General features: G+C 41.8%; 2 protein-coding genes across 5 annotated transcripts in view; both read left to right on the top strand.

Moving 5' to 3' along the window:
• ATAD2 (ATPase family AAA domain containing 2) overlaps nucleotides 1–10,595 on the top strand; it is a 35,955-nt gene extending 25,360 nt beyond the window's left edge. For all 3 annotated transcript variants that reach the window (XM_054985551.1, XM_054985550.1, XM_054985553.1), the window contains 7 exons: nucleotides 1,960–2,119; nucleotides 2,299–2,421; nucleotides 2,710–2,862; nucleotides 5,890–6,285; nucleotides 7,910–8,043; nucleotides 8,784–8,912; nucleotides 10,111–10,595. In XM_054985551.1, coding sequence (XP_054841526.1) covers nucleotides 1,960–2,119; nucleotides 2,299–2,421; nucleotides 2,710–2,862; nucleotides 5,890–6,285; nucleotides 7,910–8,043; nucleotides 8,784–8,912; nucleotides 10,111–10,143 — 1,128 coding nt within the window. In that variant the 3' untranslated portion in view covers nucleotides 10,144–10,595. The remainder of the gene's footprint in view (nucleotides 1–1,959; nucleotides 2,120–2,298; nucleotides 2,422–2,709; nucleotides 2,863–5,889; nucleotides 6,286–7,909; nucleotides 8,044–8,783; nucleotides 8,913–10,110) is intronic.
• Nucleotides 10,596–13,045: 2,450 nt separating this feature from the next.
• Nucleotides 13,046–26,765, top strand: part of ZHX1 (zinc fingers and homeoboxes 1) — a 30,481-nt gene continuing 16,761 nt past the window's right edge. For both annotated transcript variants that reach the window (XM_054984949.1, XM_054984947.1), the window contains exon 1: nucleotides 13,046–13,538. The gene's annotated coding sequence lies outside the window, so the exon portion shown is untranslated. The remainder of the gene's footprint in view (nucleotides 13,539–26,765) is intronic.

Raw genomic sequence — 26,765 nt, 5'->3', positions numbered from 1 at the left:
TCAATTAGAACTATATATATTATATGATAAAATATTGTTATAAAATGCTGCAAAATACCCCTTCTAAATATTTCATTTTGTAGGAATAAAATGAAATAACCAGGGATGTTAATGCCAGGTTCCATGGTCAAAGTCAGGAAACAGTACATTCGGCCTCTTCCCTTACTCCTATCTGTTGTCCTTCTCACATTGCATTCATTACTGCTGATGGGATTAACACTGGCCTGTATAAGAGTAACATTCACTTTAGTGACCATGCGGTGGGCTCCTTGCTTAAAGAAGTGCGGGCTCTGCACGCTGAGTCTGGGTGGGAGGAGAAAAGTGAGAAGCTCTTTAAGATTCAAAAGGAGAAGGAGAGGATGTACGCTCCATACAGTCATCATAGGCTTCCATTAGAAACGGGCTTGAACTAGGAAGCCTGATCCATCAAGGATCTTCTGATGCAACAATAATTCTGTACACAGGCATGTACATGGTTCATGGACAGTGAACAAGTGCATACAAGTTGTAGGCATGGTGCCATTTGGGGTTAATGATTTTAGAAGGGGATGAAGTTAGCTGGTTGATGTATGAGCAGGGATGTAGGGCTTGTTCTCTCCCACTCCCCATCTGCATGTATGTCATGTGCACATGGCAGAAGAACAGATTCCACTCTAGAGATGTAACAGCTGGGAATTTTGAAGCCACGAGAGAAAAAGGACATTTGGGGGTAAATTAAATATGTGTAATACTTTAATACTAAACAAACTTTTTTACTGATTAAACATAAAATGCATCATTTATAGCTTATCATATATTTTTCATGTTTTGGGAATTTAAAAGCATTTAAAAGTACAAATATCTTTATTTCCAATAAGAAAAATTGCATACCCACTATTTGAGAAAGAATTGCAAAGTACTGCACCTTATGTTACCATAGCATATGTATCTGTAATTTTTGGTAGGCGAAAGGTAAGAAGAAATAGAAAGTAGAAAACAAATTTTGTAGCAAATTTTAAAAAAGTATACTATTTGGACAGAAACTTTCACAGAATCACAATAGGTAGGACTATCAGCATGTTTGGATATGATGTTTAATGATAATTGGTTAGAAAGGTGGCATTGTCTAATGGTTAGAGGGATGGACTAGAATATAGAAAACCTAGGTCTGAATCCCCACTCTCCCATAGAAGCCAGCTGGGTGACCTTTTTGCCAGTCACACACACTCAGTCCAACCTACCTCACAGGGTTTTGTGGAGATAAAATCAAGGAGAAGAGAATTGTGTAAGCCTCTTGGGGCCACACTGGGGACAAAAGTGGGATATAAATAAAGTAAATTAATATTATGCATATTGTTAAAATTAATTACATTTAAACACAAATATTCTTGAAAATATGTTTTACAGTATACATAGGAATTATCATCATCTAATGTAGGTCATCTTAGATGAAATATTTTGATACTACATATTTTGAGTAAAACATTCTTTCATTTTACTCATTCTAAAAAGAAAACGACCATCGGCATTTATTTCTGGGTTCCCCCAATTTCCCAGTTTTTTCACTGGAAAATTTTAAGTTGTTCCTGCTATACATCTTGAATAAGAAAATTTTTGTCTTAAAAAGCAATTTTTCCCATTCCTGAAGAAAAAGTAATTCATAGGTTCCCCCTCCCCCCCCCCCAAAAAAAACTTCCAGAGGAACTAGAAAGAAGTCACATGCGTTTGTGTGTTCCCCTGTGCTAGACAAGTGTCTTAATTGCAAGCCCTGGTAGCACAACTGATTTAACAACATTGTTTCGCTTTAACTTTTCCTGCCAATATCCTGTTATAAAAATGCCCTTCTGAAATTCAGTCTAACCAATAATTTAGGAAGACCACCACCATATGGTGCTAGCCTTTTTGGACACAAATAAAGGATAGAAGATTCTTTGTTATGTAGCGTAATTGGTAAACTCGTTTTTTATATTAAACCTGTAGGTACCAGACTATGTCACAGTTATCAAGCAGCCGATGGATCTTTCAGCAATGATTTCTAAAACTGATCTTCACCAATATCTGACTGCAAAAGATTATCTGAAAGATATTGATCTAATCTGTAGCAATGCATTGGAGTATAATCCAGACAGAGACCCTGGAGGTAAGCATATGCTATCTTGCTATAATATTTAAATATTTAAGATGCAATAGTTGAGATTGAGACTTGTTTGGGTAAACTAGACTGTAAGGCAAGGGGAGCTGAAATACTTTGTGTAAAGTTAATAGGGAATTTCTAGTCTGATTGAGCTGCTGCGAGGTATTTTGTATGCTTGTTTTTAGATCGTCTCATCAGACACCGAGCCTGTTCTCTGAGAGATACAGCATATGCAATAATTAAAGAGGAAATGGATGAAGACTTTGAACAACTCTGTGAAGAGATTCAAGAATCTCGCAAAAAAAGAGGTGTGTACTGATGTACTCATTTAAGGGTGTGTACCCAAACAATGTATGGAGCAGGACTTTTCCACTTCGGCATCCTCCTTCACTCCATTGAGGCTCCCTGCCCTGAAGTTTTGTTCCTGCGAGACAACAGACCCTCAAAATCATAGGAAGCAAAGGGGGGGGGGTCTTCAGTGTGAAGAGAAACTGGTGGAAGTCGCTGCCCTTGAATCCCAATCACTTGTGTAAATACTGCATGTATTTCAGCATCATGTAGTAAAAGAAGTTGACAGCATTCTGTTTCTTTTAAAGGTTGCAGCTCTGCGAAATATGCTCCATCTTACTATTATGTAATGCCAAAGCAGAATACTACCTTGGAGTGCAAGAAATTGGATTCTGAATGTGGAGAGAAACTGAAAATCCCTCCAATACCCATAGAAACTAGCTCTCCTTTCCTTTCTAATGGTAAGAGTTGTCTCGTCTCTCGTATGTTCCACATGTCTGAAGCAGCTTCAAGCCACAACCAGTTTTGTATTAAACAAGAAACTAATTATGACAGCAAGCAGAATTGAGACCTTTCAATACATAATGCAGTGTCTGTCCTTCCTGCTATCTTTCCTTCTCTCAACCCCCACCCCCCCATTCATTTACAGAATCCTTGGGTCATGTTAGCAGCATTAATGCTGGCTATATTGGTAATTTATATCAGTAACAAAATGGCAACCTGGGTGTGACATGTCTACCTAAATATGAACTGACATTATAGGCTATGCATTCAGTGCAGCATTTCCAAGGAAAGATTTCTATGCACGAATCATGCTTCTCTTTCCTCCCCCGTTCCTGCCTGAAATTCTTGCAGGCACAGTGTTTTGAACTACAGCAGGAGCGTGGAGGTGAATAAGACACGCTTCCATTATCATTTGATATTGTTATGCACAAACTTGTGCCTTAGGTGTCCCTCTCGCCAATCACAATAAGAGACACACACCACGGAGTCCTGTAGAATGAAGCAATATATGATTGTTTAATTTAAACAATGGAGGAGCTTATTTTCACAGGAGTAGGTGGTCTCCTTGTGTCCTGAGCACATCAAAATTACAATAGAAATACAGGCAATTAATACTTTCAGATAATCATAACAATATTACAGTATTCTAATATTTGATATCTTATTGGCTCGTAACATATCTAGGGTCAGTTCTGATTTGAAGATGCACAAAAGCTAATCTTGCAATCCTTGGGAGATAATTTCCAGGATGAAAACCACCAGTGCTGCCAATCCTTACTTTCCATATGCAAAAAGAGACTACCCAAGTAGGGGACCAGAGTGATGCAAGGCAACCTGACAGGCACAAGAATCAGTAAGAGAGATGCATGCACACACCCACATCCTTCTCACTTCAGCTCACTTGGATCCTTGTTTGCCACCTAGCTCACTGGTTGCTGTGTCTGTGTTGTATCACAGAAAGAAGAGAGTATCACGGTAAACAGCCAAGACAAACAACAGAACAAACTGTGATGAACTAACTAGAAGTATTTATACTATTTCACTCAACAGTTAATGTAATTATATTACAAAAAAATCTTAATATAGAAAAAAAGTAGTACATATGCATAGACTTGGTTACATATAAAAAGCAAAGCATCTTATAAAGAATCAATATCACTTTAACAAGGGCACAGTCAAAGTGCCAAGTGCAAAGTAAACATATACAATATTCGCTCGCACGCGCACACACACACACACACACACACACACATATATATATATACACACACATACATACAAAGTGCCAGTGCCTATTATTGACAACAGATGTTGTTTAACAAGTAACCATAGTATACAGTACACATATTCAAATAGACCTATTTATGAGGGAGCAGATAAATTCAGTTAGAATAGTTCAATTTATATTGTAGAAAACTCCCGTATAATAATCCAGTGGTAACAATTCTTAGTAGTAACAATAATTCTTGGTAATAACTGACGGGAAGCCAGCAAATTGACCCGTTTCAAATCATACTCTTCATCAGTTATTATTAATGAAGCTTGCTCAAATACAAATACAGTAAAAAATTTCATTTCAGTCAGCATCAGCAGCCGCCCTCCATTTTAGGCGTGTCTATGTTGTAGCCCTGCTCTATCAGTTGTCATTCCTATCTGATATGCAGTCATGTAGGAATGGAAATTTTGGATTTGGCTGCTACAGGTACTGCTGCCTGCCATCCTTGTCTGGGAAGGGAGGCATAGTGGAATCAGAGTTTTAGGCATGGCTGAGACAAACTCTTAACCATGTGAGAACATCAGTGGCAGGCTGCTGCCATTGCCAGAAGCTTTACCAGCTTTACTTTACTTTATTTGGTATTTAGCCCGCCCTCCCCACAAGCGGGCTCAGGATGGGGTACAAGATTCATAAAACACATAATTATATAAATACAATTTAAATCATATCATTAAATCATAACTCAGATGGCCTATTGAACATTCCTGCCCTCAAATACAAAGACACCCGGATGGACGGGATGTCATTGGATAGGAGAAGGCGACGGGAGGCTCAATGATGGTCCTAATACTGGCCTCAACCATATGCCTGCTGGAACATCTCCGTCTTGCAGGCCTGCCGAAATGATACCAGATCTTGGCGAGCCTGAGTGTCTTCAGACAGAGTTCCACCAGGTTGGGGCCAGGACCGAAAAAGCCCTGGCCCTGGTTGAGGCCAAACGAGCCTCCCTGGGGCCAGGGATCACCAGCAAGTTCTTATTTGCTGAACAAAGCGCTCTCCGGGGTACATACGGGGAGAGACGGTCCCTCGGGTATGCTGGTCCTAGTCCGTTTAGGACTTTAAAGGTCAACACCAACACCTTGAAACGGACCCGGAACTCCATGGGAAGCCAGTAAAGCTGCTGCAAAACTGGTGTAATATGTGACCATCAGGACCCGAGCAGCAGACCGGAGTTACAGTAAGCTGACCAAGCCAGCTAAGAGCATTGTTGGTCCTTCCTAATGCTGTTTGGTAGGCATGCATCTGAGACTTAAACCAGGCACATCTTATGTACTTCTGAAGATTAGAAGTGTGTGCCAGGCTGTACTCAGTTGCCAGAGGACTGTGAATCAGCTCATGTGCGGACCATGATCAGGTTTTTTACCAATCTCTTCCAGACAATAGTTGATTTGTCCCAAGAAAGAGATGTATTCACATTAGTAGAATCTGGACACACCTTGTGACAAAGCTAAATTTTAGAAATTGGTAAGATAGTAATTTGCCTAGAAAATCCCAGCAGGGGTGGCTATAAGTCAGCTATGACTTGACAGCACTTTCCACCAAGATAGTAACAGTTTCTTTCCTTCACAAATAGCAATTATTTCCTCTAAATTCTTTATTTGAATATGTTAAGTTTCATTGTTTCCCTTTTTCATACAAGTGGCATTTAGGAAAGATTAAAGTATGCACTTATTACGTATTTCAGAGTTTATTACTTCTTCCTCCATAGCCTCATCCAAGAGAAAACTCCGACGAAAGAGTAGGTGGTGTCTGGGTAACCTAGCAAAACGAAAGAAGACTTCTCATTTCAACAAAGAGAATAAAGCTCCAGGAGAAGAACAAGATGAACCCGACAGTGATGGAGAAGAGTGTCTGGAGAATGATTCGAGCATGGAGCAAACGGAAGTAATTCCAGCTTCATTGGAAGAACCTGAAATGGTAGTTTCAGAGCAGCTGGCCAACAGCTGTGAGAATGAATCTGATGCAGAAAAAGAGAGTGAGCAGGCCGTTGGTAATACTGCTAAGTCTAGATCAGATGAGGGCAACAAAGATACTGACTGTTCAGAAAAGAGCAAAAGATCTATTGGAGAACTAATAGAACATTTGTCAGACAAGGAAACTAATGGTAAGTGAAAAATCATCAGCATATCCGAAGGCCAGTGATGACAATTGACCATTGTATATCTTTTATGTGCTAGTCTAGCTATACTTGTAAGACTGTTCAATAAATCGTACTATTCAGTGAAATCTTGCTTGTTAGGTTCAGCTGATTTGATAAACTGCAGGTGTATTGTCAAAGACTTAAACTATTTGGAAATATTTTTAAACCCTTTTGTTAAAATGGGCTTCAGTGGCTTGGGTTAATCATGATTTAGAGTGGAATTACTGGGTTTGTAAATTTGTATTTAAATTTCTGTGTGTTTTTTTTAAAGTGTACCTGTCCTGTGCCTTTATGCAGAGGTTTGCACCTTTAGATGTATACTGTACTCTTCCCCAGGTTCCAAAGAGTTAAATATTGTTCAATTGGAGTTATTTCCAAATGAGCATGCATAGGATTGGCATTGCTGATTGTAGAGAGTCTGGTAGGAAAGTAAAACAAGATCAATATGCCTTTAATCCTCTAGATCAAAGCACAAAAGGAAGCAATTGTTTCTAAAAATCTATTAAGAATATTGTGACTTACAAAAGTGTTTGTGTTCAAATGGCACAATTCCTTTTGTTTTTATTTTACTGTTATTTATAGTCCACCTTTGTCTGAGGCTCAAGGTGTTACACAGTATAAGTCAATACAGTCAACAGCTTGGACATTCAATAAACAATGCAATAGTGTATGCAAAGAAATTTGAAAACATGCAGAAATCCGATATAAAAATCCAATATTAAGCATTACATACTAAACCATGTATAAACCACCCATACGTACAGCAACAGACAGTATTCAGTATTATTATCTGTAGTCCCTATCTCATTACCAGTACATCTCTTTTGAACCACTTCCTTCCTATTGCTAGCCTTCAAACCGTGTCAGTAAAAGGCAGGGGGGCGCACTTTGGCTTCCTGGTCCATCTCTGCTGTCTTCCCTCCTGCCCTGGTGGCTAGGCTGTACAAGAGATGCACAATTTTCAAAAAATTGAAACTGCAGGAAACAAACTTTACATAAATAAATAATTGTACTATTTGGCATATTTATGTAATTTAAAAGTAATAAATATCTTTGTTTATAAAAAAAATAGCAAGTACAACCCATTACTTGAGTTTCAAGGTACAGCATTGTACACTACCATAGCGTGTACCTTTCACGTGTATCTTCTAATTTTTGCCATCTGAGGGGTAGGAAAAAATAAAAGTTGAAGGTAGAAAGCAAATTCTGTTACAAGCAAAAGTATATTATTTGAGCAGAAATAATAGGTTGGATTGCCATCATATTTGGATATTAAGTGAAATTTTATAATATTGAAAACTCCTTAATGTATTATCATGAACACATCATTACATAGTGTTTTTACATTTAAAAACGAATGCGTATGTCCATAGTGAGACCCTCCCCAAATTTCCCAGCCCTTCACATCTTTTCTGTTGGGAGCTGGTTTCTTTTCCTTGTGCCTGCACGTGCAGTTCCAGCATTGGTTCAGTGTTACGTATGAACGCAGCCCTACTTATTTTCCTCATTCAAGTCTTTGCTTGTCTTCCAGTAGCACTAGTATTCAATTTAATTTCATCTTTTTAACGCCATCTTTTTTACATTGTAGATGTAAGTGTGCTTCGAATGACTCGTGCTAGGCGCTCTCAGGTCGAACAGCAGCAGCTCATCAGTGTTGAGAAAGCTATGGAGATTATTTCGGAGCAGACACCTCCACTTATTGTGGACTACGAAAAGCTCAATGTATGTCTACTTTTCCTTCTGAATGTTGAAGAAACAAATTGATGAAAATCCTTATAGAATATATGTGACTATTAACGCATTGAATGCAGGCCCTTAGGCTGGCACACAATGCTGCTAAAATGGGCAAAAAACTCCAACTTACCCAAAATATTAGTAGTGCTGTAAACTTGTGCAGAGACTGTTGTCCATCTAATAAACTGAAATATATATATACACGCATACTGCAAAATTTCTTCCAGGTCCTGCACTAAGCTCTGAATTGCAATATAAATTTCAGTGCATATGGGGGAGGGATCGAGCTGAGAAACTGTGAGCTAAAACACACAGGACGAATTACACAAGGATGTTCAGGTGAAGGAAGATGTAATGTTAGCCAGGAAGCAGAGTTCTAAAATTTCCCTCTCTACAGAGTCTGGGAGATGGCTCCTCAGAGGGTTTATTTCATCTTTGCTTCCTAGAAGGGGAGGTGAAATTGACAGAGCCTTTGGGAAGCAAAGATGAAATAAACAAACCCTCTGAGGAGGGATCTTTGCCAGCTCTGTAGAGAGGTGAAATTGACAAAACCTTTGGTCTGTCTTTTAGAACTGTTTCCCTGCTAATATTGCCTCTCCCTTCACTTCAGCATCCTCATGTAATTTGTCTCGTCTGTGTTAGTGTGCACCAACTGCATATCCCCTGTACTGTGACCTATGTCATGAGTGTGTTCTATACACCACCTTATACTCTGCTCCCCTCCCCAGGTATTACTAGAAATCGCTGTTGAGAAAAGTAGAAGCCACACTCTGTTTCAGTTGGAAAAGCTGTATGCCTTGCTCAGCCAAAGTATTTATCGACATCGCAATGACTATGATAAAACCAAATTGATTCAGGTATAGTATTTCATGCATAGATATTCTTTCTGAACTTTTAAACCTATACATTCCACGATTGTAATGCTGCTAGCCCCTCACAGAAGGTGTCAAGATGCAGGTTGGGGATGTTAACTTTCCTGTTGTGGCTCTTTGTCCTAACTTATTTTTTAGACTGCAAGATGAAGATAAGCTATACTCATTGTATATGCATTGACATATTTCTTTCTCCATTGCCATTTGCAGTTAAGGCTATGTCCATATATATCAACTTCTGTGGGTATTTTAGTAAAGATTATCAGACTTCATAAGTTGTGCAACTGCAAAATGTTTAGTTGTGAACCCAAGTTTCATGTTAGTGTGATAGCGCTTAATCTTGTTTTATACTTGGTACAGAATCAAGGCCGAAATATTAAAAATTTGTTTAGAGGGGCTTGCTTCCAGATCCAGGTCAAAGTCGCATTTGTAGCAATACAGCCAAGGAGATAAGAAATTATGTTCATTAGCAACAGTTGAAGTATGCAGCCTGTTTTATTCCTATTAAATGTGGGTTTCTGAACTTAAAGGTACATGGTTTGGAGTTTGCCTTGCTGCCAGTTTTGGGTGGCTTGATTTCTGAATGACTGCAGCCCTTTCTTGAATATCTTAAAACTTCACTTAACACTAAACAAGTACTTAAATGGTCCTTGCTGAATTCACAGTGACTTTGGACAGTTAATACCTTTTGGTTATACTAGACTTTGTTATACCACTCTTTCAGTTAACCTTTACACTATATACTTACACGAGATAGCAAGTATCTTACAAACTTGGCTCCCTAAACTGAATGAAAATATACACAAGAGATCAAGGTATGCTGTCCTCTAAAACTCCACAGAACAAATTTGCAAACATTATCACGTTTAAAATATAAAATTAAATCACAATATATGTTTTAGCAGACTTGTTATATTAAAAATACTGACTTGGATCCAGTGATGAGCAAGTGGAAAATAAACTGACTTATTGTGCCCAGAAATTGGTTGCACACGATCTTCAAGCAGGAACACAAATAAGGATACAATGAGTTTGCTGTAGCTAAAGTGACTACCATAGTATTATTTGTGCATTTCTGCTTCTGCAAAGCTGTAGTGTGAGCAGAAGTGTTGTGCTGGATCCAACCTATTGCTTGAGTCTATTTTTGTAATTTGTGAGCATTCTTTTCTTCCCTTATTTTCAGGAAATGGAAAAAGAAATTACAGTCTTCAGTTAATTGTATTAATGAAGTCTTCTGATTCGAAGTGTTCTTGGCAATTTAAGACTCTTCCAGTGTCCTGTAATGGTCTTGATTCTAATGAACTTGGCTGAAGAAGCAGTAGTTTGTGACAAATTGGTCAAAGATGGTGAGCGGTCAAGACGGCGTGCCTAGTAATCCCTGTACAGTGAGTTTGTGTGCTTTTTAAAATTAAACTTATGCTAATTTATCATAGTTTTTCAATCAAATCATGTATATATGTTGAATATCTATTTTTAAGAAGTCAGTTGGCATCTTAACATCTCGCATGCTTTCTGACAGTGTTCTTTCTGGAATTCTAGTTTCTCATGCTTCCATCATCTTTTTATTGCTGCACTAATTCCAGTGTCAATATGACTCTGTTTATGCTTTAAATATTGTATAATACATACATTTTAAAAAACAAAATAAATTTATATACTCGTGACATAGTTCATTGGGCTGATGTATTTTCTTTCTATTATATTTACATATTAAAGCACAGATGGGTAACTGGTTGAGCATTATACACTAGGGATGTGCGCTTCGGGTTTCCGATGTGGGTAAAATACCCGAATTGGGGCCAGCATCTTTTCGGGATGCACACCCCTATTATACACCATTATACACTAGCTCCACATCAATATCAAACCACCAGTATCAAACCACAGGAAACTAGTGTAGAGAAACCATGTCAGCTGTTCAGTCTCGCACTTTTAGAGCTGCCGGTTCTCAGATTTAACAGAGGCTCAAGAAAATAGTTCCAGGGAGGAGTGTGCTTTCAGAACCCCAATAACCTTGAAAAACTCAAAAGAGTTACTCCGTCAGTCTGTTGTACTCAAACACTTGATTTTTGTGTCTCTGCTTGCCGTGCCAATTAGAACAACAACAACAACTACACTACTAATAAGGATCTTTGTGACTTGATAAAGTGCTACTGCAAGTTTGGAAAGGTGTGAAGGAATATACAGAAAGCCCAAACAGACCTTGACCCAGGTCTGTGTGTTGGGCAGGGGTGGAGCATGGCTTAGCACTAAAGTGGAGGTTTGATTTCCAAAACAGGCAGTGAGGTAACATGAGAAGGGGAGCAGTGACCATGTTAAATGACAGGTGTGAATTTTGGGTATCATGTATTTTATTTGCTGATATTCCACGTGGGTCCAAACCTTCACATGAAGAAGTAGTCCTTATATCTGGAATAACTGACAGGAAAAACCGGGAAGACTTCTTCAAATGGTCCATCTGCAAAATGCTGTAGAAAGCCTATAGATGAGAACCACACAGGTGGTTAGTATAAAAAGCCCTAGCACTGAACTCTCAACAGGACCTGATTCTTATGGTGAGTAACTAACTTGTGCTACTCTGTCCTTTTCAGAAAATGAACTGTATACATGTAGTAATAAATATCAACTGTTAATATCAAACTATAGTAGCTTTTCTGTCCATTTTATTTGTGCACAAGTTTTACACTGTCATTGCAACTGAAATCAATATACATAATTCTTAACATGTAGATTCTTACAGACAAAACATCTTTCTACAAACCTGAGCATGGCCCCACATTTGCAGAAAAATTTGAGATAAAGTGGAGTTTAACCAAAACAATAGAAGCAGCACCTTTAAGAAACAAGTGTCCTCAGTGATCACTGTAGGGGTCGCTAGGCAACCACACCAACATTGCCAGTCTTCAAACCTTGGTTTCTGTTGGTAAAAATGTGAGTGAGTGCGTCTGTTGGCCTCCCAGTCTACCCTCAGGACCAGCAGCCAATCACCAGGTAACTTGCTGCCATGCAATATGCAACTCACCAAGATGTGGTAGTTACAGCTTCATGCCACACAACTCGCTGGGTTCAGTGGCAGCAACCAACCCGCAACTTGTGCATTGTGCAATTTGGCCAGGCCCAGCAATGGCTGCTAATTATCTCACCTGAGTGACTTCCTATCACATGACTTGCAACTGGGCCAGAGCTGGGAGGGGTGGAGCTGAGTTAGCTGTCAACAGCCATTGCAAATGGGAGAAAGGGCTGCCTAAGATGGGAGTGGAGTTTTGGGAGAAACCTCAGTGGTGTAATGCCAGAGTCTACCTTCCAAAGCAGACATTTTTCTATACTGCTCCCTGTAGCCTGGAGGTTAGTTGTAATTCTGGGGTGTCTCCAGGCCACACCTGGAGGTTGGCAACCCTATCTAGCCCCCTAAACGCCCGTCATTTTCCAAAGAGCCTTGAGTCACCGTATCTCTTTAAAAATGGCTAGAGAGCTTCCTCAGATACCTCACAAAACATGTTCAAGCTCACCTGGGTGTTCATTTTTATTTACAGTCGGCCTTTTCAGTGATGCTCAAGGCAGACAATAATTACTGAACTTAAGAAAGTCTTGTTATCTCCACAGTACTGCTGGGGGTTGGGGCTGAATCTAGTGGCTTACTCAAGGCCACCTGCTGAAGTGGTGGTGGTGTGAGTCGAAACAGGAGTACGCCGATTCACTTCCCAACCACTATGCTACAGCAACTCTTACAGTGTTACTCAATATGAACTACAGCTGGAACATCCCGTAAACAATGCAATTGGTTACAGCAGCATTCAGTATACAGAAGTACAGTCTGCAACTCCTATCCCTTTTCCAAGGTATTTGGACCATTTTGGTACAGCACAGCCCTCCTACCTGCGTAGCCGCCCTGTATCAGCCCTTTCAGAAGCAAAAAAACCAACCGAAGGGCTCCTCGCTTCTCCAGAACCTCCTCCGCGAGGGCTGCCCTGATGCTCGGCTTTTTTCGCTCTTCCTCTTCCCCTCCTAGATTTCCTTCCAGCATCTCCGCGGGCTGCTCCCCCTCCCGCTATGTCCCCCTCCTCGCCTCCGGTTGCTCCAGTTCCCCATGACTCGAGCGCAATCTCTCCGCGGCCAATCAGAGGGTTGCTTTCTCTTGGGCCGGCTGGCTGCAGGGGGGTGACCCCACCCTCCCTAATTTCTCTCACGGGTGGGGGGGCTCCGAGGCTCTTTCTGGGGCTGGGTTGTCCCCGCCCCCTCCGCTGTTGTCCCTTCCTGCTTCTTTCTCTGGCTTGTGCGTGAGCGAATGCGATCCAGGCAGTCGCTTGCTGCTCCCCCGCCCCTCCCCGGGCTTCTTTTGAAAAACCGACACATGGGGATGGAGGGGGGGGACTGAATCTCCCCCAAGTTTTTAAGCGGATGCAAAAGGGGCCTGGGGGAGGTGGGCTTCTCGGCTTGGCAGCAGCGCAGGCTCTCGGTGCAAAGTTCACCAAGCATCACCCTCCCTCCCCCCCCTCCTCCCCAAAAGTGCAGTAGATTTTTTTTTGTAAAAAAAAAATGCAAGATGGCGGCCTTGCACTGAAGAGGAGACAGAGAGAGCGAGGCAGAAAGGCAGCCAGCAAAAATGGCAAGGTAGGGATTATTTTGAATAACCTTTAACGTTGGGGGAAAGCAGGAGGAACAGGCTTCAGGCGTTGGGTTGCATGGGGATTTCCCCCCTCCCCGGGGTCATTTGCTAGCTTCAGGCGCTGGGAATGGGGAGAAAAGGGGATAATATTTTTCCCTTTTCATCGGACCTTAAGTTTTACTTTGGGAATGGTGGGGTAAAAAGAAGCTGGGGAGAAGCATACCCCTTGTTCTCTCCCGCCCCCCTTCTTTGTGCTGTTTGTAGAAACTGAATAAGAAAACGGAGTTTTGCCAGTAGAAGGAAGGAAGGAAGGGCAAAGGGAAATATTTAGCCTAAAAAATACATGCATGCGATGATGAAAGCCTTGGCTAAATGTTGGGAAGAAATCTGGCAAGACTTTTTGGGACAAGGAAAGGGTGGTGATTTTTATGCCTGATTTCTGGTCTATTCTCTCCCCCTCCCCCCTATTTGCTTGGTGCATGTCATGTTCTCCGGTTATGGTGATTCACAGGGAGTTCGGAAACTGTCGACATGGTACCCAGAACCTAGGCCCAGATCTAGAAAGAGAGGTGCTGGACTGAACAAGAGTTCTGCCAGGAGCTGGACCGATGCCTTGTCCGTTTGACAGACCTCTACAGAAACCTACCTTAACGTAGTTTCAGGTGGGTAGCTGTGTTGGCCTGCAATAAATGAGCAAGATTTGGGTCCAGTAGCACCTTAAAGACCCACAAGATTTCCAGGGTCTGAGATCTGGAAGGAAGCTTTAACTTTCGAAAGCTCATACCCTGGAAATCAAGTTGGTCTTGAATCTTGTTTTTCTACCTTAAAATGTGGGCGCCGTATGATATGCTGGCCAATACAGACTGGGAATGAAGGTGCCTTTTCTGTCTGTCGTATAGTTGTGTGTGGGCTTTAATTATTGACAATTGGTAATGGAGGAGCTTATATGTTGGGTGGCTGTAGGGCATTTTTGCAGTGGGGGCCTGGTTTAACCAACAGACTAGAGAAAAAAAATAACTACATTTGAATTTGTCATTCACATCTAAGGGAGGAATGCTTGAAGTTATCTTATTGGGTCCTCGTAATCCTGTGTAGGAGGTAAGCTGGGAGCAGGGGAGGGGAGGGACTTACCTAAATCCATGATACAGTTAACTTGACAGCTGGGTGTATCCCGTCAAAATCCAGGCCACTTTATAAAGTATACACAAATATCAGCTATTGTACACTTTAGGAACCCTGTGTGTGTGTGCGTGCAGGCACGAGGGTGGGATGAGAAAGCTGTGATTAGATTTTGCATTAAGCTAGTTGGGGGGCTTCTGTGGTTCTCTTTGCTTGTCCTGAGGTAGTCTAGCCATACTGAGAAGGCATGCCTATGTAAAAAGGGTTAGTGGGTGATATAGATGAAGGTCCATCTTCCATCCCTAAGAATATGATGGATGTAATGAGCTAGAGACTCGGAGAAGATCAGGCAAAAGGGGAGGGTCAAGTATCTTTGAAAGAGGCTCTGACCTCAGAGCGGTGGTTACTCTTGAGCCAGGCCTTGCTTAACGTTATGTCTGCTCAGTTAAAAACTTGGCTGCACTGTGAAATCTCTCGTCTTGACTACTGCCGGCTCCTTTTCTTGGGCCATCCCTCATCCCATCTCCCATTTCCACATCTCTGTGCACAACTCTGCCGCTAAGATAGTTCAGCTCCCACATCTCCTACTCTGAGACACCCCCTCCTCCAACTGCAGCACTGCCTTTCCACAACCAAGACAAAACGGTTCTCTTGACCTTTAGGATTCCTCATGCCTTTATGCTTCCCCATCTTCCCTGATTATTTCTGTCCCTACTTGTAACCCTAACCTGGATGGTCTAGATTAGCCCCAATCTTGTCAGATCTCTGCTGCTAAGCAGGGTTGGCCCTGGTTACTACTTGGACAGGAGACCACTAAAGAAGCCCAGGAGTCCTACACAAGAGGCAGGCAATGACAAACCACCTCTGTTCGTCTCTTGCTGTGAAGACCCTCTGGGGTTGCCATAAGGCAGCTGTGATTTGAAGGCACCTAACATACACACACCCTGTTGCTTGTTGTCCTCCCTGCTCTGGTTTTACCCTCCTTGGTTCCCAGCAGCCTTCCTGCTCTTCCAAAGGGGTCCACTCTCTGTCCTTAGTTGCCCTTTATGTCTCAGACTCATAACACATCTTGATCCTCCTTCTTAAAATTCACCTTGCTTTAATACCCCAGCTACATAAAATACATCTGTTTATGTGTAATTGCTTACAGTCATTGCAGAGAAACCGTGGCTTAGTTGAAGAGTATCTACTTGGCTATTAGAAGATCCCTGGCACCTCTAGTTAAAAGATTCTGGCAGTCGGTGATGGGAGAGACCTCGGCCTAATACCTTGGAGAGCTACTGCCAGCCACAGTGGGCAAGAGTGACCTGGGTAGACCAGTGGTTTGACTTGGCAGAAGGCAGTTTCATGGGTTCATCCCCTAATCTTTTACAGCTTTGTTCCTCCCTCTCCTTTCCCTGCCCAAGAGCAAAGATGTCTGCTTTTGGTTCTGTCATGCAGCAGCAAGTGTGTGGATGCCCCTCTGCAATTAACAGTAGGTGTTGAACAATACATCTTCTGTGTGTGCATCATTTTGAAAAGCACAGCACAACACATGGAAGTGTTTAGATGCCTGTGTGAAATAGAACTGCTACTTTGGACATAAACGTTAGAAGTAAGAGCTGTCGTAGAGCAGAGAGAAGGGTGTGAGACATGTTCTCTAGTGTGGGACAGGCTGCTGCTGTGTTCATGAACTAGATGAGAGCTGATGCGGTATAGTGGCTTAGGGTGCTGATCACAGAGGTGGGAGAATCGGGTTCAAATGACCTGCTTGGTCATGAAGCTCAATGGGTGATCTTGGGACAGGTATTCCTGTTCATTCTCAGTATTGTCGTGAGAATAAAATGAAGATGACAAAAACAACAAGAACACCCTTCTGGACAGATTAGTGCCCACTCAGTGGTGAACAAGATCAGTGTTATTATTATCCCCCCAATACAGCTGGGGCTAAGAGGACTGGCTAACCCAACGCCACCTGCTGAACTCATGGCAGTAGTGAGATTCGAACCAGCAGAGTGCTGCTTCACAGGCCAACCATTTAACCACTACACAATAGCAGCTCTCATCAGGATGTACATCACCTTGAGGTCCATGAAGTAAAGGCAAAATAAAAATGTAAACATTTTTTTTTTAAAAGTCTTTGGTTCTTTCCAGACAGCCATTCCTGTACTTACAGTTGTGTGTGTTGGTGCTAAGATCCCTCAGCTGCAACTGCAGGGCAATTTGAAGAAGGGAATAATGGGGTAGTGACCCATACTCGAATCCTATTAAAGTTGCCTGCTGTCAGGTTCTGTTGCTGCAAATGGCGCATTGTTCTGGACTCCAAAATCAGCAATTGAAGGCAGGTGGTGTGTCTCAGTGGGCCTGATTTGCCTTGGAGGACTCCAGTTGTTGACCTCTATGCCAGCCCTATGCAGCACTACAGCCCACGGTTCATATTATGCTTACCCAATCCCACCCGCCACTATAAGGAGAAACATTTTCTATATAAACAGCAGTAAGCACACATGAAGCTGCCTCATACCAAATCAAGCCCTTAGTCCATCACGATGAGCCAGTGTGGTGTAGTCAAGAGTGCCAGACTAGGATCTAGGAGACCCAGGTTCGAATCCCTGCTCTGCCATGGAAGGTTGCCGAGTGGCCCTGAGCCAGTCACATACTCTCAGCCTCACAGGGTTGTTGTGAAGATAAAATGGAGGAGAGGAGCATGATATGTGATGCTTAGGGTCCGCATTGGGAAGAGAGGCAGGGTAAAGCTGAAATAAAATAAGATCAGTATCGTCTACTCGGACCAGCAGTTCTCCAAGGTTTCAGGTAGATGACTTTCTCATCACCTGCTACCAGATCCTTTTACTGGAGCTGCTGGGGTCGAACCTGCAACCTTCTGCAGATACTCTACCATAGAGCCACAGCTCTTCCCCGAATAAATTTGGGTTGCAACAGACATTTGCCACAATGCTTGTGGCAATACAGCATCCCACCCTTCCTCTCTCAGCATCAAGGCCCATGGATTGTAACTATCGCAGGTTGAGTATCATAGCTAGCCAAATAAATAAAGCATGGGAGAAGAATCATAATTCTGTAGCTTTAAAAGGGTACTGCTAAATTATCTACCTTGTAGACCCTGAGACCCTCTTGGTATGAGAGGAGAGCTGGCCACAGGTTTGTGCTGTGCTGTCCCCTCTCCTCAAAACCCACCTCACTAATTGGGTAAAAAGAAACATATGACTTGATGCATTCACAGGTTTTCTGGATCTGGAATCTCCACCAGTCCATTATCTTGAGACCAGAAGATTTGTCCGGAGAGCAGGTTTGAGTAAATTCTGTCTACCGACAAACGCTGGACCATTCTAGCTCATATGCTGCTTTGTGCCAGCATAGAGTAAAGTGAGAGGAAGCTATGGGTTACAAAAATGACAAACTTGCAGAGGGTCGGAAGCGAGAATGATTTGCCCAAGTAAGCTTCATTGTGGCGAAGCTGAGGCTTGTGTCTGAGTCAGATCCAACCAACTTGTGACCCACAAAACCATGTGAAGCGCACCTGACATGGATTGAGGCCACCGGGGCCACCTCCTCGTTGCTGCCTATCCAAGACTGTGAAACATGGCAGTGGAGTTGTTAGGTAGCTGCCAGGCCCTAAAACTACCCTTTTGACCTGGTGAGTCTGGCCAGATCTCGGTGACAACATGACTTAATGTAGAAGAAGCTGAGATAGAAAAGGGCTTTCAATGCCATTGGTAAGTTTACTTACTTTGTAGAAAGTATTTAAAGAAATTATCCTAAGAAACAGTATAACAGAAGTATTGCTTTAAAATTAAGCATCCATTAACAAGGGCGAGAGGTGTGCTTTGATGTTTTCTATGAGAATTTTGTTTGAAACATTTTTATGCCAACTTTCTGCCCACGTAGGGTCTCCGGGGCGGCAAACATGGAACTATTAAAACATTTAAAAATTAAAACAGCATTTAAAATAATATATAAAATATCATAAAACCTGTAAACACATAACACCCAAACCAAAAAGTAGGTCAAATAACAGTTATTCAGGGGTGCCAAACAAGCTTTCACCTGCTGGTGGAAGATAACAATAGAGGGAGGCAGATAAATCTCCTTGAGGAGGGAGTTCCAAAGTTTAGGTGCCATGACCAAGGAGGCCCTTTCTCAGGTTTCTGCCAATCTGGCCTCAGTTGGAGAGGTTTTGTAGAGCGGCATAAGATTGGAGCGAAGACTGGTGTGGACTGAAACCCGGTCAACAGCATCACTGAACCACTGCCTGGAGTTTGTCATTGGCTTGGAGCAGAGGGTGGATGGGTAGTTTATTTGCAAGTGGGTTGATATTTCTCTGTTAGCAAATTGATAGTCTTTATTAATTCACAACAGAAATGGCACTGCTTGATTTGAATGTTCAACATCTATAATGCAATTCAATATTTTCTCATTTTAGTATGTGTGCCTTAGAATCAAGTCGTATTTGTTGTTTATTTATTCACACGGCTTTTTTTCAGCTGGAACATGGTGGAACAGAGTTCCGGAACCTCTTGAAAATGGTCACGTGGCCGGTGGCTCCGCCCCCTGATCCCCAGACAGAGGAGCAGCGCGAAGGGCAATCTCAACTCCCCTCTGTCTGGAGATCAGGGGGCGGAGCCACTGGCCACGTGACCATTTTCTCCGAGGACAACCCACTGAGTTCCACCACTTCTTTTCCCAGAAAAAAAGCCCTGTTTATTCAGCCATAACATTCATATCCCACCCTTTAAAAAGCACTCAGGGAAGCAATCCTGAGCAAGTCTATGGAGGAGTAAGCCCCCCTGGGAAAGTGTCTTTAAGACTGCAGCCTTATGAATTTAAAGGTAAACCAATATCATAAAAGAAAAATGCCAGTTAATTAAATCGTAAGGCAAGATAACAACAGTTAAAATGCTTCTTTATTTTTAACTAATTTAAAAGCAGCCATAATATTAAAATAAACAGCAGCATGAAGTGAAAAGCCAAAATGTGTCAACACTATAACTTGTGAAAAAAGCTTCTAGATTGCCCCGGGTGGGTGGTTTAGTAAGCCCAGATGAGGCCTTCAGATTTTATCTTGAGTTGGCTTTGGGTGGTTCTGATAAAGCATCATGCTAATTGTGAACGATGACTGATTTACTGAAGTTTGTTGTAGCAGAATAGATTCCTTCCTGCCCAGATAGCTGCCCCAAACTGCCTAATTCTGGGCGCTGAACACAGCCACTCCCGCAATCAGGCAGGCGGGACACACTTCCTTTAGTTTGTGGTAGAATATGAGCTTTCATGAGCCACAGCTCACTTCTTCAGATACAGCTATATCACAGATACAGCTATATCACAAAAGCTCATATCCTACCACAAATTGTGTTAGTTTTATTGGTGCTACTAGACTCTGGTTCTTTTCTACTGCTACAGACAGACTAACATGGCTACCCATCTTGACACAGCTTACTTTAATTTGTGAGACTGAAAGCTTTACCTTACCCAAGGCCTTGATTTTCCGATCTCTGGATTTGTCCAGACTCAGCTTAAATAAAATTGTATTTTCATTAGCTTTAAAGTGTGTTTGCAGAAGCATAAAGCACTCATACAGGCAACAGACATAAAACAAAAAACCCTTACTGTTGCTACATAAAATCTGCCTAACTAAAAACTTAAGCGCTTGCTACTTAAGCATCTCTGGTTGGCATCCATTTGTTGTAGAATACGTGCCCCCTCCATGCCTAGTTGGTTTGGCTTAGGGACATGCTGAAATGGAAAGTATAGAGAAGGGTGGGTGGGTGATCTGATAAGCTATCTTTTCTACAACTCAGTGCATTACCCGGCAACTCAAGGGCCAATCAGGGCCAAGCTGTTAATTAGCATTTCAGCTGTGTGAAAATCTAGGGAGTGAACATGGAGCCTCTCTGAGCACAGTCTCCCAAGGCCGAATCACTGGGGAACTCAGAGGCAGCTCTGCAGGTGTTCCTAATCAGCAAGGCCAGCACATATCTAGCTAGGCTGGAGCCTGGGTTTGAGCTAGGGTTGCCATCTCCAAGTTGGGAAATTCCTGGAGATTTGGGGGATGAAACCTGGAGATGGCAGGGTTTGGGGAGGGAAAGGACCTCAGCATGGTATAATTCCATACAGTCCACCCTCCAAAGCAGCCATTTTCTCCAGGGGAACTGATTTCTGTGGCCTGGAGATCAGTTGCAATTCTGGGAGATCTCCAGCCACCACCTGGAGGCTGGCAACCCTAGTTTGTGCTGACAACTTCCTTATACTTCTGTCCATACTGTGGACAGGTGCGTTCTTGCTCTCTCTTTCTTTTTTTCTGGAGAGGTGAGCACATGCACACCATCATAGATAGGTTAAATTGGCTCTTAAAATCCTTTTCAATCATTTAAGTCTTGTCACTGTTAAGAACAGAGCATATAAAGCTGAATGGTATCTTGGTACCAGCTTCCATGTGTCTTTCTGTGGCTAAGATTGCCATGATGCCATGGAATGTTCACAAGTATTCTAACTGCTTAAGTGGGAAGAGTGAGTCATCATATAGACAGTCAGTATCGATGGTGCAAAGGAAACAGGTGTCAGTTACTCTCATCAAGAGAGTTTCACATAGGGCCTGGGGTCTGTGTGTTGTTAGCTGGAAGGGTGGGAAAACTGAAAGGAAACAGACTGTGAGGTGGGGAACTTACTGGACAGGAGGTCCAAAAGATAAGAGTAACGGAAAGAGGAGCTATGAAATGAATTGATGGGAGACAGATGGATTGTGTATGGAGCAGAGGATAGGAAGAAGTAGTAAGTGAGACTTGAGGGGAGAAAAAGCACAGAAGCCTGGATAGTTGGACAAAAGAAAAGCCAGAGACTGGGAGGAAATCTCATAGAGATGGAGTCTGTGGTTCTAGAGCCAAATATGGGTCAGTAGGGAACCAAACATAGCTCTTTAAGATAAGAAAATGAAGGCTGAAAGTATATTGGCGAGAGAGATGAGATGCTGGAATGGCCAATGTGTGCCATTAGACCTTGTGTGCGCCACTTGATAGTAGAGTTCTCTCAGCTACCAGTGTTTGGGCTGCAGAAACTTTCGGATTGTTATCCAGCATGTCAATTATCAGTAATGTGTGTATTTTCATTAATGCTTTTCATTTAGGCTTTTTTATGCTGGCTGGCTTTTTTTTTATCTCTTGCTGAGTTTTGACAGAGTTTGGTAATTTAACTATAAAAGGTTACTGACCCCTGAGTTAGGGTTTGAACAGATAGGTGGGTGGGTGTGCTGTTGATAAAAAGGGGCAGAGACTTGTGGAAGCAGAGTGGCTGTGAGCTAAGGAGCTATGGAAAGGAGGCTGAATTCTTGCCTCTGACCTCTACTTGATGGTTCATTAAAAAATGAATAAATGGGGCACTTCTAACTTGGTTTGCAGAAGTTTTTTTTATTTCCTGGATTTACAGTCATGCACATCTGTGCTTCCCCAATGTCCCCTCCCCAGTAGCTAGGTCTTCCATTACAAACTGTGGTTTAGTCCTCAGACTTGTCACATAGAAGGATCTTGACCCAATCCGAGACATGGCTCCACAGTTACAGCCAAAGAAATCTCTTGGCTTGGAGTAATTTCTCTGGACCACTTCTACTAACAGCCAAGAAATGCGGGAAGGACTTCATTTCTGTGCCTGTTTCATTCTAAGGTATTTTTTGCCCTGCCTTCGGATCTCAAAGTGAAAATGTTGGGTTTCTTCCATGCAGCAGTACGAAAAGTGACAGCTGTTCATGATGTCTGATAAAAAAGAGATCCTTTTAAACTGAAATTATTTTAAAATTTTAAACAAACCTCATACAAAATAAAGTAAAAATATGACAACAATAGTGGCATCTATAAAAATTTTCAAGATACCTAAAAATAAGTCCACGTGCAATTGTTGTCTATATGCTGTACGTTCAAATATTGATAATGTTGTAAGGTCCTCAATCCATTGAATTATGGAAGGTGGGCATTTTTCTCTCTTGCGCTGTAATATGGGTCTGTGATCTACATTAAGGGCACAGAAGGTCCATTTTTGTTGACCATAGGTTAGACTCCAGGAGACAGGCAAATAGTTTAAAAGTATGTAACACCTTCAAAAATCAGTGAGTGTTCTAATACAAAATTAACATGATGAATAACTTTCTCCCAAAGAGACTGAATAACTAGACATCCCCAGTACATGTCTAGTAAGCTAAATTGACAACAATTAGACACTGTACTTAGTCCTTTTCTGAAAAGGCACTGTGGTGTCCAATATACTTGCTAACTTTTTTTTCTTAAGATCCATAGAAACAACAGATAGAGAGGCCAGAGTTTAAGGTCACATTCCATTGCTTTAGCAAAATTGGGCAGTCTAGCTCCTTTTCCCATTAATTCCTGAGACTCTGCATATCATATCTGTTAACTGACATCAAATATTTATAAGCAAATATTGTAGGTTTCATTTTCTGCATTGATTCAGTGATGGTTTCCAGAAGTGGGAGAGACTTTGAAACATAGTGCTGCAGGACCGTATTTAGGTAACAGATGTTGCAGTTGTAAATACTGTCATTCAGCAAAAGTTGACAAATCATACCCAGACCTCAGCTGAGAAAATGACAAAAACTTGTCGCCAAAGCCTGTAAATTGATCCAGAGTAAAAAATCCCCCTCTCTGTCCAAGCATCCCATAAAAAAGGTTTCCTCCCAGTTTTTAGGCCTGACTTGGCCCATTAATTTAGCATGTGAAAATGGGTCAAATTGTTCTTCTTGTGATGTTATCTGCCATAGTTCTCTAACTGCAAAAATTGCAAGAGAAGCAGCATCCGTTTTAGCATGAGTGCACTCCATTTAATGAGCGGCGCAAGGTGACAAGCCGCCAAAAGAGCTCAAGATGGATAATCCAACTGATAGGAGCGATCCCGGTAATTAGTACAAGTTAACAAGCACGCCTGTTGATATAACCTAAGATCAGGAATGCCAAATCCTCTTTTATTAAATGGAAGTTGCATCCTCTTTAAAGAAATTCTAGGTGATAAGGAACCCCACATAAATTTATAAAATAAAGTTTTGCTTTGATGAATATATCTTCAAAGCATATGAAAAGGAATTGAACGCAAAAGACATATAATTCTAGATATAATATTCATTTTGTGTGAAATTTACTTTACCCTATAATGACAGGTTTTAAATTACCAATCTGCCCAGATCCAGAAATATATTAGCAATCAATTTGTTGATATTTAGTGTAATCATGTATTTAATATCACTAGGAATCAAGATTACAAGATAAGTAATGGCTTTTCCTTCGAAATCAGGGTGCCATGGAGTAGTTTGCCATCTCTAGATTAACTCAGTTGATTTTGGGGCAAAGAAAAGCATGGCAGTGAAAGGCAGCGCTTTGTTCATGGAAAAGAAGGCTTGAAAGTGAGCAGCCCACAGAACTGATTTGCTGTCCTGCCTACCTACGCATGGTTCATGTTAGTCATTTGTTATGGAACAGACAGCTCAGCTAGAAAAATAAGACCCAGCTCTCTTCCACTTCACAAAAACTTTTTGGACTGACTGCTTAGCCGGTGTCCAAAGAATAAATTTAGTTGACTAATTTGGTGCGGGGATCAGATAGACGAGTAGTCCCTAATCCTTTCAGTAAGGTGATTCACCAGTCCAAATTTACTTGATATAATGATGACCCATCAATTTCTCATGTGAATTTTGGACCTTAGGTCTTGGCAGCCTTTGATTTCATGCATTTTAGGTTTCTGAGTTTATAACCATAACTTGAGGCATCCAAGCAGAAATTTACTTAAATCAATAAAACTTCAAGAGCCTGTGACCCATTCTCACAGGCTTCATGATACGCTTCTGGGTTAAGACCAACAACTCATTGTCATGAACTGTGGTCTTAGATGCCCACAGGCTCACTATGATTTTTCCATGTTTTGCCAGGATATGTCAGTGCAGCTTTTTGGACTATTTAATAGAGGCCATGCACTTAATGGAGGAACTATACGGACTGTAAAGACTTGTTTGAATTCCCCGCAGAAATCCCATACGGGAATTGGGTGTTAACCATTTGGGAGGGAAATTGTAACCAATCTTGAGGAAGGGGGCAAAGACCCTGGGAAACTTATAAACCCCCCTTCTCCAAGATCTCAGTGTGCATTTCCTGGAGTTGCTCAGCAAGGTAGTTGTTGTGGATAGGAAAGTGTACCCTCATACAAAGAAGTGTGGTTTGTTGGTTAGATCAAGGTAATACTTGGTGGCGCAGAGTGGTAAGCAGCAGTACTGCAGCCCAAGCTCTGCTCATGACCTGAGTTCGATCCTGGCGGAAGCCGGGTTCAAATAGCTGGCTCAAGGTTGACTCAGCCTTCCATCCTTCCGAGGTCGGTAAAATGAGTACCCAGTTTCCTGGGGGTAAGGTGTAGATGACTGGGGAAGGCAATGGCAAACCACCCCGTAAAAAGTCTGCCAAGAAAACATTGTGATGCAACATCCCCCCATGGGTCAGTAATGACTCGGTGCTTGCACAGGGAACTACCTTTACCTTTAATACTTGGTGAACTAGGGACCAGTTTAAGAACCTTTAATACTTGGTGAACTAGGGCCCAGTTTAAGAACAGTGTTGTTGTTTTCTTGTCCAGTTTCCTTTTAACTCCATTAATCCAGAGAAATATTTCCTGTAACCAATCTTAGGCAAACTGTTCATTGATCTGAAACCTGGAAGTTATTAACAACTATTTGCAATTTTTTGTCGTTGCTTGTCTACTAATTATAGTCCTTTAATAAAGCTTTTAAAAACTCTTTGGTGTTTTCACATGTTAGGCTCAGAGTCTGTACACGAAACATCTGACACGTGAAGAACACGTGTCGGGAGATGTAATGTTAGCCAGGAAGGGTAGTTTAAAAAGACAGAATCGGCGGCTATATTTTTTTTTGGTTCAATACGACTGCACTTTCCAAACAAGGGCTAGAGGGAATTCCAATTCACTAGAAACTATCGACGACCCTATAGTGCATCCAGTTTCTTGCTGGCTAAAGAACTGGTTTTTAAAATAAATTGTAGAGGGATCGTGTTGCCTGGAATCACATTCTAGTGCTCTTTAGTTCCATCTAGAAGAGACCAGTGAAATTTCAAAGTATCTTCCTGGTTTTCACGGTACTAGAAATTCAATATTTTTTTCACCGTCTATCAAAATATACAAATGACAGAAGGGCAGTAAAAACCCCATCTTTATTCCATGATCCCGCCCCCCCTCCTGGGTCAATTTCACGTTTGCCAACTCCCATTTTGTCATTGCATCTACTTATGGAAATGCCATGCAAATCATATTACATGCAGCTAAATTTCAGACTGAGTGTATAAGAATAGTCTTCCCAAGAGAGTACAAACATTCCACTCTGCTTGATGAAGAGATCTTTAGGTAGCTTGAATACCTGTGTGCTTACCTTGCCAGAAGACTCGGTTACGCCAGTCAACTATGTTTCCTTCACCATTTCAGCCAAAGGGTCCAGTGGCGGTTGTTTGATGAACAGCAGGCCTCCTTTGTATACCACACCGCTTCCAACTCTCCCCTTGGCTTCAGAAGTGGTTTGCCATCTGACGTGGAGGGCTGCTGCTTGGGCAATTCAAGTTTGAGCCCTGTTTAAGCATGCAGAACGAATTGTCCCTTCCTTGGGGACAGCCTCAGATATGTAAGCAACCAGGTACTTGGCTGGGTTTGTTAGTTTTTTTCAATACTGCCTCATAAGCAATTTTGGGTGCAGAATAAATCACACTTTTTGCATTGGTAGTGCAAAGAAAAATACTGTCTTTGCCAGTTTTAGAAAGATGTTTGCCAGGCAAATAAGATTTTGAGGTAGCGTTACAGAACAGATGCTGCTTCCTAGTCTACCATTTTTTAAAGAAATACATTATTAAACTATAGTTAACTTACAATCTTAAATAAAATTCCACTTTGTGACGTATAACATAGTAGTTGTGGGGAAGACAGAAGATAATTGATACTACACAAGTTGGTACCAAGAGTGAAGAAACATGGCTGGATTCATCCACCTTTTTCACACAGTCCCCTCCTTACTACAAACCTTACTCCTATTTCCCCTCCTTACTACGGATCCCGCATCCCACATGCCTGTACAGGTC

Source organism: Eublepharis macularius, chromosome 7 (assembly GCF_028583425.1).
Source record: "Eublepharis macularius isolate TG4126 chromosome 7, MPM_Emac_v1.0, whole genome shotgun sequence".
NCBI classification, from domain to species: Eukaryota; Metazoa; Chordata; class Lepidosauria; order Squamata; family Eublepharidae; genus Eublepharis; species Eublepharis macularius.
The sequence above is the reverse complement of the archived record's forward strand: the minus strand, read 5'-3'. Positions and strand labels throughout refer to the sequence as shown.